We start from the raw sequence: 14,534 nt of genomic DNA, 5'->3' as shown, positions 1-14,534 counted from the left end.
GCTGATGACAATTAGGATTGGCTGTAGGGAGGAAGCCTTCAGTCTCTTACTTAAGGACAGAAAAGCATTTATAGATTTCATGTGAAGGATAAAGTTGCATCTCATATGAATATTTTTATTTCTCTTTGATTTATAGTTTCCACAGAGATCACAACTTTTGTTTTCTTATTGTTTATTTCCAGGCCATATTTTCCAGTATAACAAGCTAGGGCTGTTAATGATCTTTAATGCTGAATTGCTGTTTTACTTAACAGGACAATGTCGTATGCTTACTGGTTAGATGCAACTAGCCTGTTGGCCAGATGCGGAATATGAGAGTTCACGCAGTAACCTACCTGCCTTTTCATCCTGTTCATAGTGGCATTGGTGAAGATGGGTGACAAGTTATTTGCTCTCCTTCCTATAGATTTAATTGAAGTTGAATTTGACTTTAATAACATTTTTAGGTTGGCAGGTGTGTGTGCTCTCGAATACACCTCAGTGTGCAAGAGAAACTCAAGTTCATTGCTGTATTCTGGCCAGATTAGCACATATGAATGAATGAATGAAAGTTTTTATTGCGCGATTGCCTAAAATCATTTGCAATATTCCAACAATAGTGCAATCGTATATATTCCCATTTAAAATTGTGCACATTGCCTAATATTTAAGAAAAACAGTAAAATATATATGCCCAAAAAAACACCACTTGACAACCAGCAGTTAAAAGGTGTATGCAGCTCCTAGTCATAAAACAAACAGTAACACATACTAACAGCAGCTGTTCCTTTTGTTCAATATTCCAGTTGTGTCCTAGCCAAAAGCCCTAGGCATTAAAGTGCTAGTGTGCTTGTAATAGCATGCTAAGGTGTGTATTATAGCTGCCTGAGGACATCTTCGCCTCCTAGGTCACTCAAACGTTTGGATTAGTTGCTTACGGTTTGTTTGTACAGGCCACAGTCAAGTCATCATGCCCTTCTTGTTTGGACAACCGGGCACGCACCTCTGCCATGTATTTCCCAAATGTGCCTAGTTTGAGGTGCTGGAGAACGATACTGATACTGCTTCTGTGCTGGTCTGGGACCCTTTTGACGGAAGCATGGGTTTTACGACATAGTATAGCAGACCTGGGCACCAGCAAACCAGGTGGAGCAGGGACTCCTCTCGATACTTACAAAATCTGCATTTGGTTATATGTGCGAAAGCGTTCCAACCAGGATTTAGCGCTCTTGTTCGCAAGGGCACCAGCCTGGCCCATTGGATGTCTTTTAGGAACTTCCTTCCAGTGCTTGGTTCAGACATGGCTGTGTTCTATTTTCCTATTATGGTGAAATTAAACCTTGTTGCGCTCCCTTAGCTAGATAGTTAAGTTTGTCTGCTTGCCGTGATAATTGACGAGTTTGTTTGTTCATAGCATTCTTAAATGCATCATAGCTTATCCCTTCCAAAAAACAGTTTTCCATTGCAAAGCCAAGTACCCCCACAGCTTTTTGCATGTAGCTGTTCCGCAGATTTGCCGTTCCTTCGTATATCGGTCTAAGCACACTTTTTAAGCATCCTTTGGGTGCTTTAATGACTTGGTAATGTTTCGCCTGTGTTCCCAAACATTCATAGTTTTGCTTGACAAGGCCTGACTCCAGGCGGATCAGACTGTTGCGGCATATATAGGTAAGTTAAAGATATGTTTGCACACCTGACACTGGGAGTTTTCAAGCAAACTCCCCATTAGATCAGGGAACACTTGTTGCGCATAGCCTGCTATCGCCGGTATTTTGAATTGTATCACACTCCTGATTGGCAGCGTTGTTGGACTGCACAGCTTTCCCTGAAGTTTGCATAAAGCATTGATTGTTGATTGAGCCTTGGACTTCATTCTTTGTTGGTGTGAAGTTGCCTTCCCAGTATCACTGAGCCAAGCCCCAAGGTAGGTATACGTTCTTCTGGTGGCAATAATCTAGGCGCCCAGTCTCCATCTGAGTAAAGCTTTTATTGCTTTATGTCCAAAAGCCATCACCAAGGTCTTGTTTGGGTTCACAGCCAATTCATTGCTTTCGTTCTAGATGTTAAGAGCATCCAGTCCCCTTTGTAGTCCAGTTTTGGTGTGATCCAATATTACCAAATTGTCTAGGTACTGTAATAAGTGAACTCTGTTTGGGCCAATATTGCGGATTGCAAGGTTTGCATTTTGATACATCTTCCCCAAATCTACGGTATATACATTGACGAGTGTTGGGGCAAGGACACAGCCCTGCTTTAGGCCTCATCAGTGTAGTATGTTTTTGAGATGGTTTCCACAGCTAATTTTATTCTTACCTAAGTTTTGCTTTATAGTAAAATTACTGCTTACAGTTAATTTACAGGTATATGCATTTTCTTGTGTTACAGTTCAAATTACATCCAGTAGGCTTTCCTTTCACATTCCCAGTACCCCCATCAAGATTGTCACATAATTCACTGTACTTTTTCTTTATTGCAAGTGAGAGGGGCTTCTAAAAACCAATCTCAATGTTAAAAAATATAAGCAGCAATTTGGCAGGAGTCAGAGCTTGACATTTGACCTCTGTCATTGTAGTACAGCAAATGTGACAAGAGAAAATATGGAATTTAAAGGTATTCTAATTGATTGCTAGACTTTCGTGAATTGTCTTGCGAGTCTCTGTCCCACAGTTTGAGAAACACTGTGCTAGACAACTGTGCAACCCACAGCTCCACAGGAAGATTAGTATCAATAAATTCCAGATGTTTTACAGTATTTACTGGTTGAGGACAGTGAGCCCAGAGAAGTCAGCCAGAGGTGCTGATCCCAGTATTCAACAAAAATGCTGAAAAATAGCACCTGTCTTGATAGGAATGAATCTTAAAAAGTCGCGATGCCTTCTGGGAACAAACAAAAGAGTGTTTTGGCAACAAAAGAAGTGCTGTCAAAAGAGTTATCAGAATGTGGCAGCAATGTAAAAAGAAATTCCAGAAGACATTCTAACATGCTACTGACTCTGTGACCAACTATTCTCCAATGTTGACAGTCTGCCATCCCTAATGATATAAGTGAAACTCTGCTCTGAGCCTGTTCACTTTTTAGAGATGATCCTTTCAGGTGACTGAAGTGCCGCAGAGTTGACCCATGTTACGCCCGGCGCTTTCCTTCAGTCTCTGATTTTAAGAGTGCCACAAACTGCTTTAGTTTCTTTTTCTTTTAAAAGTGATGGCTCTAGCATCCCCTCGTGATGAATGCAGTTTTCTCCTATGCCAGAAGGTTCTAAGGGTTTAGTACTTGACATGGGCCACTAAGCATGTGTAACTGAATGCTCCCTGGAACTACCACTAATTCAAAGGCAGCTTAGGGAGAATCAACCTTGTAATAAAAACTAATTATAATTATTCGCAGGTAACAGGTCACACAGGGTAATCTCTAACTAACAAGGATGAAGAGACGAAGGCCAACTATGAGCATGGAATTTCTCTGGTTAGATCCATGGAGTGATTTTGGTTCTTCTCAGCACATGAAAAACTAACACGCGGAAGAGGTCAGACCCTGGTTAGAGTCAACTGGCTCTCAGGTCATAAGCAATACATTAACTTCAAAAGGACACAGTGACTGACAAATCACTTTACGCACCACTTAGAGCCGTTAAAGTATAAAAGCAGGGGTGTAGCTTGGGGGGGGGGGGGGTTGAGGCATTACAACCCAGTGATAAATGTATCTTCTGATAAATAGTTGGGGACAGGTGCTTTCAGTCGGGTATTGTGAGGTGTCAGTCGGATTTCAGCAGGAATTTTTCCATACGTGCAGACAAAAACGCACACACTCTCTCACTCTCTGTTTCCAACGTCCTCAAAAACATTGATTATTTTACAAAATATTGTGTTTTCCCCCTTAGTGCTCCTATCGATCCTCATTCCTCTCCCTTTCCACTGCCCCTTAGTACCCTCTCATGCACCCTGGTTTTCGTATGATGTATTTAAACATTATATGCCAGCCTCGTTTTGAGAAAATCTGACGCTCACCCCTTCCCCCAATCTTACTGACCAAGCTACAGTCCCACGTAAAAGCACAGTATTTTCTTATTAGCCAATGGTAGGATGCCTACTGAGTTTTTTTGAGCCCATACCTAAAATAGTGAGTCTCAAAATGCAACATGCTATGAACTCAACAGCTTGAACTGACAGAAGGTGACACATATGATGTAAGACCCAATGTAACTCATCAAGATAGCCATTTACTTCAGCTTCCACATTTCCCTTTCTCTCTTCCAGATTTATTTTTGTATAGAGTGGAGTGAGTGTTCATGTCTTTTCCATTACGGGAAAAAATGTTCAGAACAATTTTTGGAAGCTTTGTTTCCCCGATACCGTGCACGCCCGAATCAATATTTTCAAGACGTTAGACTATTTATTTTCTAATAGAATCCTTGCTGCTACACCAAGCTTTTTATAATTCTCATTTAAAGAACAATTGCCTACTAGTACGGTTGAGGCTGGAAACCAGTCAGACTCATTGCTGAGGCGGATCTCTCCAGTACGGCATAGTATGTCCTGAGAGAAAGGGTATTTGCTTTAGGATAAATCTCACTCTACCAGTGACCAAAATAAATGGGCTCCCGTGCATCTGAGGCAATGTAATGCAAATGCTGGCTTAGGGCCATATGTCAAATATGTTTTGAGGTGATAGACAGGCTGAATCACAAATCAGCTTGTTTGCAACAGCAAAAACATGTTTTAAAGTACAAATGCCAAATTGCAATTCAGTAACTACCAAATCGAAATTTGATTCAGTGATTTGGTAGTTGGAAGGAGTGTGTTTAGGGGTCCCTTTCAACTATCAATTTGCAGTAGTGTTAATGTTTTGCAGCCGAACAACAGGTTGCAAAACATGCATTTTTACCCACTACTAAAATGCAGTGGTAACCATTTGCAAATGGGAAGGGGACACAAAAGATCCACATCCCTTTTGAGAATGTAAACAAAAATATATTTTAGGAGTAGGCAGTGGTCCCACAAAACTTAAAAGTTTCATTTTTTATTTTCCTTGAAAGTAAACGGGCTTCACTTAGAGAAAACAAGATTGCTTTATTAAAAAGCAATCACAGACATGGTGGTGTGCTGACCCCAGCAGGCCACCATCCATGTGATGGCTATCATTCCTAATGGGTCGCATACTGCGAATTACCTATTAATATTAATGAGGAAGGTCAATTTGTGACCCACTAGGGATTAGGGATTGCATTTTCCGAATTGCGTTTCAGACTTTCAGTAAGAATCCCAATTTGGGAAAAGCAATTTTTGTACATTGCTCCCTCATCTTTAATAGTATAGTTATTTTGCATCTGTAGCTGCTCATTGGAAAACAAATAAAATTCAAACAATGCTTTGTAACATGCACCAAAAAAGCCTGAATCAGAAATCAGACAATGAATTGGACTGCTCACCATGTATGGCGTCCTGCCTAGCCGTTTCCTTCTGTGGTAGATCGGGTGCAACATGGCGTCCAATGGTGTCCTGCCAGTTCTGTAACTCTGGCACTGGCCTCAGATCAGGACGAAGGGAATCAGCACCAGCAAACCATAAATTAGGGGTTTCGATGCTTCTGAAAGAGTTATAAATACATGAGAAATTATTTTTAAAATCAAGGTTACACTATTTACAAACACATTATACTAACTGCATGTCCACAATTGAAGACTGATGCCATGATGAAAAACCAGATTAGTTTGTACTTTCTAGTCTATCATCCAATTGTCCATCGTATATTGTGCATTGTTCTCTGGAAAAAAACACAGAACTACAACTTTGGCCCAAAACCTGCTCAACCTTGAACAGCCCAATATAGTATGGTGCCGATTCCGATCCTGGAGAAACCGGGTACGAACCGTCGGACGGAGCGTTTTTTCCGTCTGACTCGTACCCAGGAAAAAAACATTACAAACATGGACGTACGAATCGCACGGACACTCCATATCCGTACGATTCGTACAAAACACCGACCGATGAAAATATACATACAAATGTGATCCGGGGAACGCGCCGACATGACGTCGGGACGCATTCAGGCTGCGTTTCACGAACCAGGATGTACGATCCGCACCGACGTCACCCCGCACGGATAAAATTCTCCGACTGCCAAAAACTGCCGGGAAATCAGGACGACGCGCGCAAGGAGCACTTGTACGCGACGGACAGCCATGGACCCGAACCAACGTGTCATGCCAGCCCTCATAGCAGTCCACCTGCTCTACAGGAACCGATGCAGACGCCGCAGAAGGTCAGAACAACACCCAGGGGCAAAGGGGGGGGGGGGCAGGGGCAGGACACAAAACCCCCACCCAAGTCACAAATCTTACATGCCCTGGACATACCTGACCTTCAGGGCCTGGTCACTGCGAGGGGGTGGGGGCGTGTCCAGCAACGGAAGTGGATGTACACGCGAACCGGCAGCACAACAAGTCCGGTACGTACCGTACCCACGCCTTAAGAGCGTGGGTACGAGTCGTACCATGCCCACCCCTACGTCATCCCAACAATGGCGGTACGGCCCGTACCCATGTTCCAAAGGCCCGGGTACGGGCCGCACCCCCACCAGTGTATGTACGGCGCGTACCAACACCCCAACAGTGCATGTACGGACCGTACCCCCACCCGTGTATGCATGGAGCGTACCCAGACCCGCGTATGTTCGGAGCGTACCCCCACCCGTGTATGTACGGACCCTACCTACACCCGCGTACGTATGGAGCGTACCCCCACCCCAACAGTGTATGTATGGAGCGTACCCCCACCCCAACAGTGTATGTACGGACCGTACCCCCACCCGTGTATGCATGGAGCGTACCCAGACCCGCGTATGTTCGGAGCGTACCCCCACCCGTGAATGTACGGACCCTACCCACACCCGCGTACGTATGGAGCGTACCCCCACCCCAACAGTGTATGTATGGAGCGTACCCCCACCCCAACAGTGTATGTACGGACCGTACCCCCACCCGTGTATGCATGGAGTGTACCCAGACCCGCGTATGTTCGGAGCGTACCCCCACCGTGTATGCATGGAGCGTACCCAGACCCGCGTATGTTCGGAGCGTACCCCCACCCGTGTATGTACGGACCCTACCCACACCCGCGTACGTATGGAGCGTACCCCCACCCCAACAGTGTATGTATGGAGCGTACCCCCACCCCACCAGTGTATGTACGGACCGTACCCCCACCCCACCAGTGTATGTACGGACCGTACCCCCACCCCACCAGTGTATGTACGGACCGTTCCCCCACCCCACCAGTGTATGTACGGACCATACCCCCACTCCACCAGTGTATGTACGGACCGTCCCCCACCCGTGTATGCATGGAGCGTACCCAGACCCGCGTATGTTCGGAGCGTACCCCCACCCGTGTATGTATGGACCCTACCCACACCCGCGTACGTATGGAGCGTACCCCCACCCCAACAGTGTATGTATGGAGCGTACCCCCACCCCACCCGCGTACGTATGGAGCGTACCCCCACCCCAACAGTGTATGTATGGACCGTACCCCCACCCCACCAGTGTATGTACGGACCGTACCCCCACCCGTGTATGTATGGAGCGTACATGGCCAGACACAGGAGGGGTGTGTGCAGAGTCCTCCCAGCAGTGCCCAGACACAGGAGGGGTGTGTGCCTATCATTCCCAGCAGTGCCCAGACACAGGAGGGGTGTGTGCCTATCATTCCCAGCAGTGCCCAGACGCAGGAGGGGTGTGTGCAGAGTCCTCCCAGCAGTGCCCAGACACAGGAGGGGTGGGTGCAGAGTCCTCCCAGCAGTGCCCAGACACAGGAGGGGTGTGTGCAGAGTCCTCCCAGCAGTGCCCAGACACAGGAGGGGTGTGTGCCTATCATTCCCAGCAGTGCCCAGACCCAGGAGGGGTGTGTGCAGAGTCCTCCCAGCAGTGCCCAGACACAGGAGGGGTGGGTGCAGAGTCCTCCCAGCAGTGCCCAGACACAGGAGGGGTGTGTACAGAGTCCTGCCAGCAGTGCCCAGACATAGGAGGGGTGTGGGCCTATCATTCCCAGCAGTGCCCAGACGCAGGAGGGGTGTGTGCAGAGTCCTCCCAGCAGTGCCCAGACACAGGAGGGGTGGGTGCAGAGTCCTCTCAGCAGTGCCCAGACACAGGAGGGGTGTGTGCACAGTCCTCCCAGCAGTGCCCAGACACAGGAGGGGTGTGTGCCTATCATTCCCAGCAGTGCCCAGACGCAGGAGGGGTGTGTGCAGAGTCCTCCCAGCAGTGCCCAGACACAGGAGGGGTGGGTGCAGAGTCCTCCCAGCAGTGCCCAGACACAGGAGGGGTGTGTGCAGAGTCCTCCCAGCTGTGCCCAGACACAGGAGGGGTGTGTGCCTATCATTCCCAGCAGTGCCCAGACCCAGGAGGGGTGTGTGCAGAGTCCTCCCAGCAGTGCCCAGACACAGGAGGGGTGGGTGCAGAGTCCTCCCAGCAGTGCCCAGACACACGAGGGGTGTGTACAGAGTCCTGCCAGCAGTGCCCAGACATAGGAGGGGTGTGGGCCTATCATTCCCAGCAGTGCCCAGACGCAGGAGGGGTGTGTGCAGAGTCCTCCCAGCAGTGCCCAGACACAGGAGGGGTGGGTGCAGAGTCCTCCCAGCAGTGCCCAGACACAGGAGGGGTGTGTGCACAGTCCTCCCAGCAGTGCCCAGACACAGGAGGGGTGTGTGCCTATCATTCCCAGCAGTGCCCAGACGCAGGAGGGGTGTGTGCAGAGTCCTCCCAGCAGTGCCCAGACACAGGAGGGGTGGGTGAAGAGTCCTCCCAGCAGTGCCCAGACATATGAGGGGTGGGTGCAGAGTCCTCCCAGCAGTGCCCAGACACAGGAGGGGTGTGTGCAGAGTCCTCCCAGCAGTGCCCAGACACAGGAGGGGTGTGTGCCTATCATTCCCAGCAGTGCCCAGACGCAGGAGGGGTGTGTGCAGAGTCCTCCCAGCAGTGCCCATGGAAAGAAAAAGGGTGGAGTACCCACAGATCCAATTGCCACAATTGTCAGTCAGGTGCACAAAGACCCTGTAGTACATGTAACACATGTGTGCGAGGCTGGGAGTACACATATGCATACTGCCTAAAAGGGAACATGTCCACATGAAGTCATGTCAACAGACTACATACACAAGTACAGTGATCGTCCAGGATGCCACGAATGATGCAGGTGGCGACATCGCACTGCATGCATGGCCAAAGTTGAAGGGGTCCGTCACACACCCAGCTAATGTAGACACAGCTCAGCGCAACATATTGGAAACACCCTGCAGGGAAGATGTCAGGGTACACAGAGGAAGGAACACACCTTGGGACAATGACACCATGCAGTAACTGCCTACATGAACAAAGAAACTTAGCTAACACCTTGTGATGGCACACAGATACCAGGGTCCCCCCTATGACCAGCACACTACTACATTTCCCACACACCCAACACATGATCACCACCCAAAATCATGGAGCAGCCCCACCAACAGCAATACCACAAAAGCAGTAGTGTTGTAAGAAAAAAAAATGGCTTTATTCAGCATTAGTAAAAAATGTTTGCGTGGATAAAGTTCAATATTTACAAAGCCCATAGGGCAGTCCATTAGTCACAGCTGGATGGGGGACACAGTGGGACGCGTGTCCCCTAGCTTGCCTGCACAGTTCAGACCACCCTGTCTTCCACAGGGGGGGGGCATCATATGGGGGGGAAGGACCAGGCACCGCAGGGACAGGAGGGGCAAGGGCAGGCGTTGTGGGTGCAGGGACAGAGGACTCCACCACAGGGGTTGGGGCAGCGCCAAAGGAGGTGGTGAGGATGGTGCTGCACACGTCAGCAAGGTCCCCTAGCGTATCCCCGGCACCCGAAGGAACCACAGGCCCCAAGGAGGGGGGGGGCAGAGGAATGGGTCGCAGCGCCACTGGGGGAGGGTGTGGACAGGGGGGGCACTCAACTACCCTGACCGGGGATTCCTTTGCCCGCTTGCTGGGTGGTGTCACTGTTGGGCTCAGGGACAGAGCGGCCATGAAGGAATCTTTGCTGGATTCGTGGCCAGGAGAGCTGGGGGGAGTGGATTTGGAGGAAGTGGATTTGGCGGAATGCGGACTCCCACTCTGGCTGCGTGACTTACGTTTGCCCCCCGACCCAGTGGGTGTGCCTACCTCACCCTGTGTGTGCGTGCCAGGAGGTGTGCGCTTGCCCTGCCCTGCTGGTGTGGTGCCTGTGTCTGGTGTTGTGCGTGCATGCTGACGTCTGGGTGTACGTGGGACAGGCATGGGAGTGGGAAGTGTGGATGGGGCAGGGGTAGGGGGTGGGACGTAGCACTGCAGGAGACCCACTGCTGCAGTCAGTGTCGAGTCTATGGACCTCAGCAAGTTGCGTTGGTCAGACTGCGCGGCTGAAATGCCCTCCAAGTATGCCTCCATCTGGTTGAGCACTTGGCTGTGGCCATGGAGGACATTAAGCGTCGCAGTCTGACCAACCCGCAACTGCCGCAGGATGTCCACAGACTCGGCATTGGTGGCAGCAGTGGAGACAGGGGCAGGGGGTGCGGTGCCTGGCAAGAAGGAGACAAGTGCTGACCGAGCACGGCGGGAAGGGACACGAGCAAGTGGGAGGCCGGTGATCGGAATGGAGGGGGCGGGTAGTGATGGAGTGCTGGTGTCAGCTGTGGGACCAGCCACCGCCCCCTCGGAGTGCTCAGCCTCGGACCCGTCTGCGTCATAGTCAGTGGTGGATTGACTGGACAGGTCCTCCGCTGCACTCCCGTAGGCCTCCGTGCCACTCGATGTGCCAGACAACTCTGCACTGCTGGCACTGGTGCCCGCTCCCTCCTCACGGTCCGTGCCAGTGTCTCCCTCGGTGTCCCCCGACGATGCTGTGGGCAAAATGAAGAGACAGGAAATAATCAGACACCTGTATACAAATGTCACATGAGTCAAATCCACATAGGTCACAGTGCATAGCCTGAAAAGCAACATGAGTAACATCTACAATACAAGGCACATATGTAGGCCCTGCAACACACAGTTGGTTGACCCACCATGCCACTGACCAACTATGGAGAGCATGACACAATAGCAAATCACATGATATGGATTTGGACAGAGGAGCCAGGCACTGGGGACAATCCAGCACAGCATCTGCAGCACACAGCGTTGGCGTAAAAAGGGATGAGCAGGAACCATGTCTATTAACTGTAGGCACATGCTGCAAAGGCAATACTTAAAAACATGCCCAACATTAATGGGTCACTGCACCTTGAGTGTATGTCCAGACAAACATCACACACTGGCCAGACCTAGCAAGGAGACTTCAGGTCTAGACATGTAGGCCTTGCCCGCACCAACCCCCCCCCTACATGAGACAATTTATTGAGACACAGGAAGCACTTACATCTCTTAGTCTGGAATAAAAACACATGGCCTGCAAGAAATCCTGATTGGACACCAAATACCCCTGGTGCGCCGGTACAAATACATCATCTGCAAATGGCCATCATCAGATCATTTTAGCAAGACACACAGGCACTGGCCCCTGTGAGTATGAACAAGGGACATTTGGTCAGCCTGTACAGTGGACACATGTAGCAGAGTTTACGTAGACACAAATGGTGCCAGGGTACAATGGCACAGAGCACAACCTATGCTGTAGACACAGAGATTGTCGACATTTTTGGATTACACACATGATACCTAGGAAAAGATGCCCCAGGGGACAGTAGTGGCCACACTACTCCTTGGTCCTGAATGGTAATGACTGCAACACAAGCCACCATCCCTGCACTCTGCATATCTCACACTCATGCACATCATGTCACAGGCCACAAAATAGGACATGCATGCTGTACAGCAATACACTTTAGAGACACACTCCTATGTCTGGACTCAGCATCAGTGACAACTGACATGGACCCCACAAGTACTGAACTGGACAGGGCACAGGCAAGGTCCCAAAACCTGTTACACACCACCCCCACACATGCAGCTGCAAGCATTGGGCACATCGATAAACTGGCAGCCTAGATAACCTTGTGCAAGTGTGACTACACACAGACCAGGGGACACATGCCAAGGAGGGGAAGGGAGGAAGGACAGCACCGCTACACTTTGGGGACCAGGAACTGCACTGCACATGTAAACCCTGGCAGTGTATCCATGCAACTGTGCACTTACAAATGCTGGTGACACACAACAAACACACATGTACCTACCCCCTTCCTGCTGCTGCTTTTCCCGTAAGCGCCTGTCCATGTCAGGGAAGACGACCGCCAGCACACTCTTGTGGATGTGGGTCAGACGGTGGCGCCCATGGTTCTTTTGGCTCACAGGTGATTCCCCCAGCAGGACCCGTGCGATCCTCCGCGTCCAGCACCGGATATCATGCCAGCGTTTCCTCACCTGGGCTAGGCGCCGCTTCCGACCATCCGTCTGTCTCACGGCACTGACGGCGTCCTTCCAGATCTGCTCCTTGGCACAGGCGCCTACCTGTGAGGATGAAAAAGTGAGACAACATCAAAACACCTGCGACATGTCACAGAGACGGGGAACAACCTTTACAACGCAACTTTTACAACGCACTACCTTTACAACGCATTTTTTACAACGCATAATCCATTACAACGCATGACATTACAACGCATGACACTACAACGCATTTTTAAAAAATACCTTTACAACGCATTCCATTACAACGCATACTACCATTACAACGCATACCATTACAACGCATATTACACTACACTATCCAACACTTACCCTACTGTTGCACCCCCTGGAGTTAGAATAGTAATTTTTACCCCTATACTATCCAACACTTACCCTACTGTTGCACCCCCTGGAGTTAGAATAGTAATTTTTACCCCTATAGTATCCAACACTTACCCTACTGTTGCACCCCCTGGAGTTAGAATAGTAATTTTTACCCCTATACTATCCAACACTTACCCTACTGTTGCACCCCCTGGAGTTAGAATAGTAATTTTTACCCCTATTCTATCCAACACTTACCCTACAGTTGCACCCCCTGGAGTTAGAATAGTAATTTTTACCCCTATACTATCCAACACTTACCCTACTGTTGCACCCCCTGGAGTTAGAATAGTAATTTTTACCCCTATACTATCCAACACTTACCCTACTGTTGCACCCCCTGGAGTTAGAATAGTAATTTTTACCCCTATACTATCCAACACTTACCCCACTGTTGCACCCCCTGGAGTTAGAATAGTAATTTTTACCCCTATACTATCCAACACTTACCCTACTGTTGCACCCCCTGGAGTTAGAAAAGTAACTTTTACCCCTATACTATCTAATACTTACCTTAAATGCAATTTAATATTATGCGTTGTAATGGTATGCGTTGTAAAGGTATTATGCGTTGTAATGGAAATGCGTTGTAAAGGTAGTTTTTAAAAATGCGTTGTAGTGTCATGCGTTGTAATGTCATGCGTTGTAATGGATTATGCGTTGTAAAAATGTGTTGTAAGTGCATGCGTTGTAAAAGTGTGCGTTGTAACGTCATACATCCCACAGAGACACACATTAAAACAATTTGGCTGGTTTTAACAGGGCATAGAATGCATCACACTCATTACACCTGTGTCATAGGGACACTTTCCTCTGTCGAAGACAAAAAGCACTAGGTGGCATTGTAGAGTACACAGGTGGCATGAGGGGTACGACACAATCAATCATCCAGGCTCACACTGTGCATCACAAGCGACACCAGGATTATGTGCAGCACCTCAAAGCAGTCACATGCCACAGGCCACTGAGGCGCCCTCAGCAGAGTACACAGACAAACACAGCCACAGGACAATCACCTGCCATTGCCAACTGCAGCTACACACCTCACTCTGCACATGTGCCACTACACTGGGGGGTGTCACAGGTGTGGGGCTGGCCCATCACCGCAGACACACAGCACCGCTCCCTGCTCACATCAGATGGGCAGGGTATATCCATCCCTCATGCAGCTGGGGTGCTACACTCCACATATGCACTCACCCACATGACAGGGGACTTACACACACACACCAATGTCCAGGGGACAAACACATCATTTGGACACTCTCAGCACATGTACACTAAACAAACACACATCTGTGGGTACTGCCACCTGTCACACTGGGGGGACCACAGATTCACATAAGGACTGTAGTAACAACATTCCCAGGAGGATTAGACAGGCAGAATGTGTATTGCCACATGCAGTGATTGTCACAGTACACACAATGCAAGTGAGGAGAGCAGACATGCACCACAGCATGCTCTGGCTGGGAGACATTAGGCATTCCCCCACCCGGGACCCACCCTACAGTACATTGCATGTGTGTTACACCTGGACACAATGGCCCAAGTAACTGTCACAATAAAGGGGCACAGTTTTTGCTAGTGGACTCAGCACTCACCTGAACCCCTGGTCGACCATACAGCATGGGGTACTGTGGGAGGATGACATCCAGCAGGGCTTGGTTCTCCTCCTGGGTGAAAGGCTGGGCCCTCTCCACAGACCTGGACATGGTGCCAGAGGATTCACGAGCA

General features: G+C 49.3%; 1 protein-coding gene across 1 annotated transcript in view; it reads right to left on the bottom strand.

Moving 5' to 3' along the window:
* The window catches only part of LOC146772749 (rho guanine nucleotide exchange factor 11-like), a 276,718-nt gene that overhangs the window by 235,618 nt on the left and 26,566 nt on the right, over positions 1 to 14,534 (bottom strand). The window contains 1 exon segment of the mRNA XM_085637027.1: positions 5,406 to 5,563. Within this exon segment, the coding sequence (XP_085493153.1) occupies positions 5,406 to 5,563 (158 nt within the window).

The sequence above is a fragment of the Triturus cristatus genome, chromosome 12 (genome assembly GCF_964204655.1).
Source record: "Triturus cristatus chromosome 12, aTriCri1.1, whole genome shotgun sequence".
Taxonomy (NCBI): domain Eukaryota; kingdom Metazoa; phylum Chordata; class Amphibia; order Caudata; family Salamandridae; genus Triturus; species Triturus cristatus.
The sequence above is the reverse complement of the archived record's forward strand: the minus strand, read 5'-3'. Positions and strand labels throughout refer to the sequence as shown.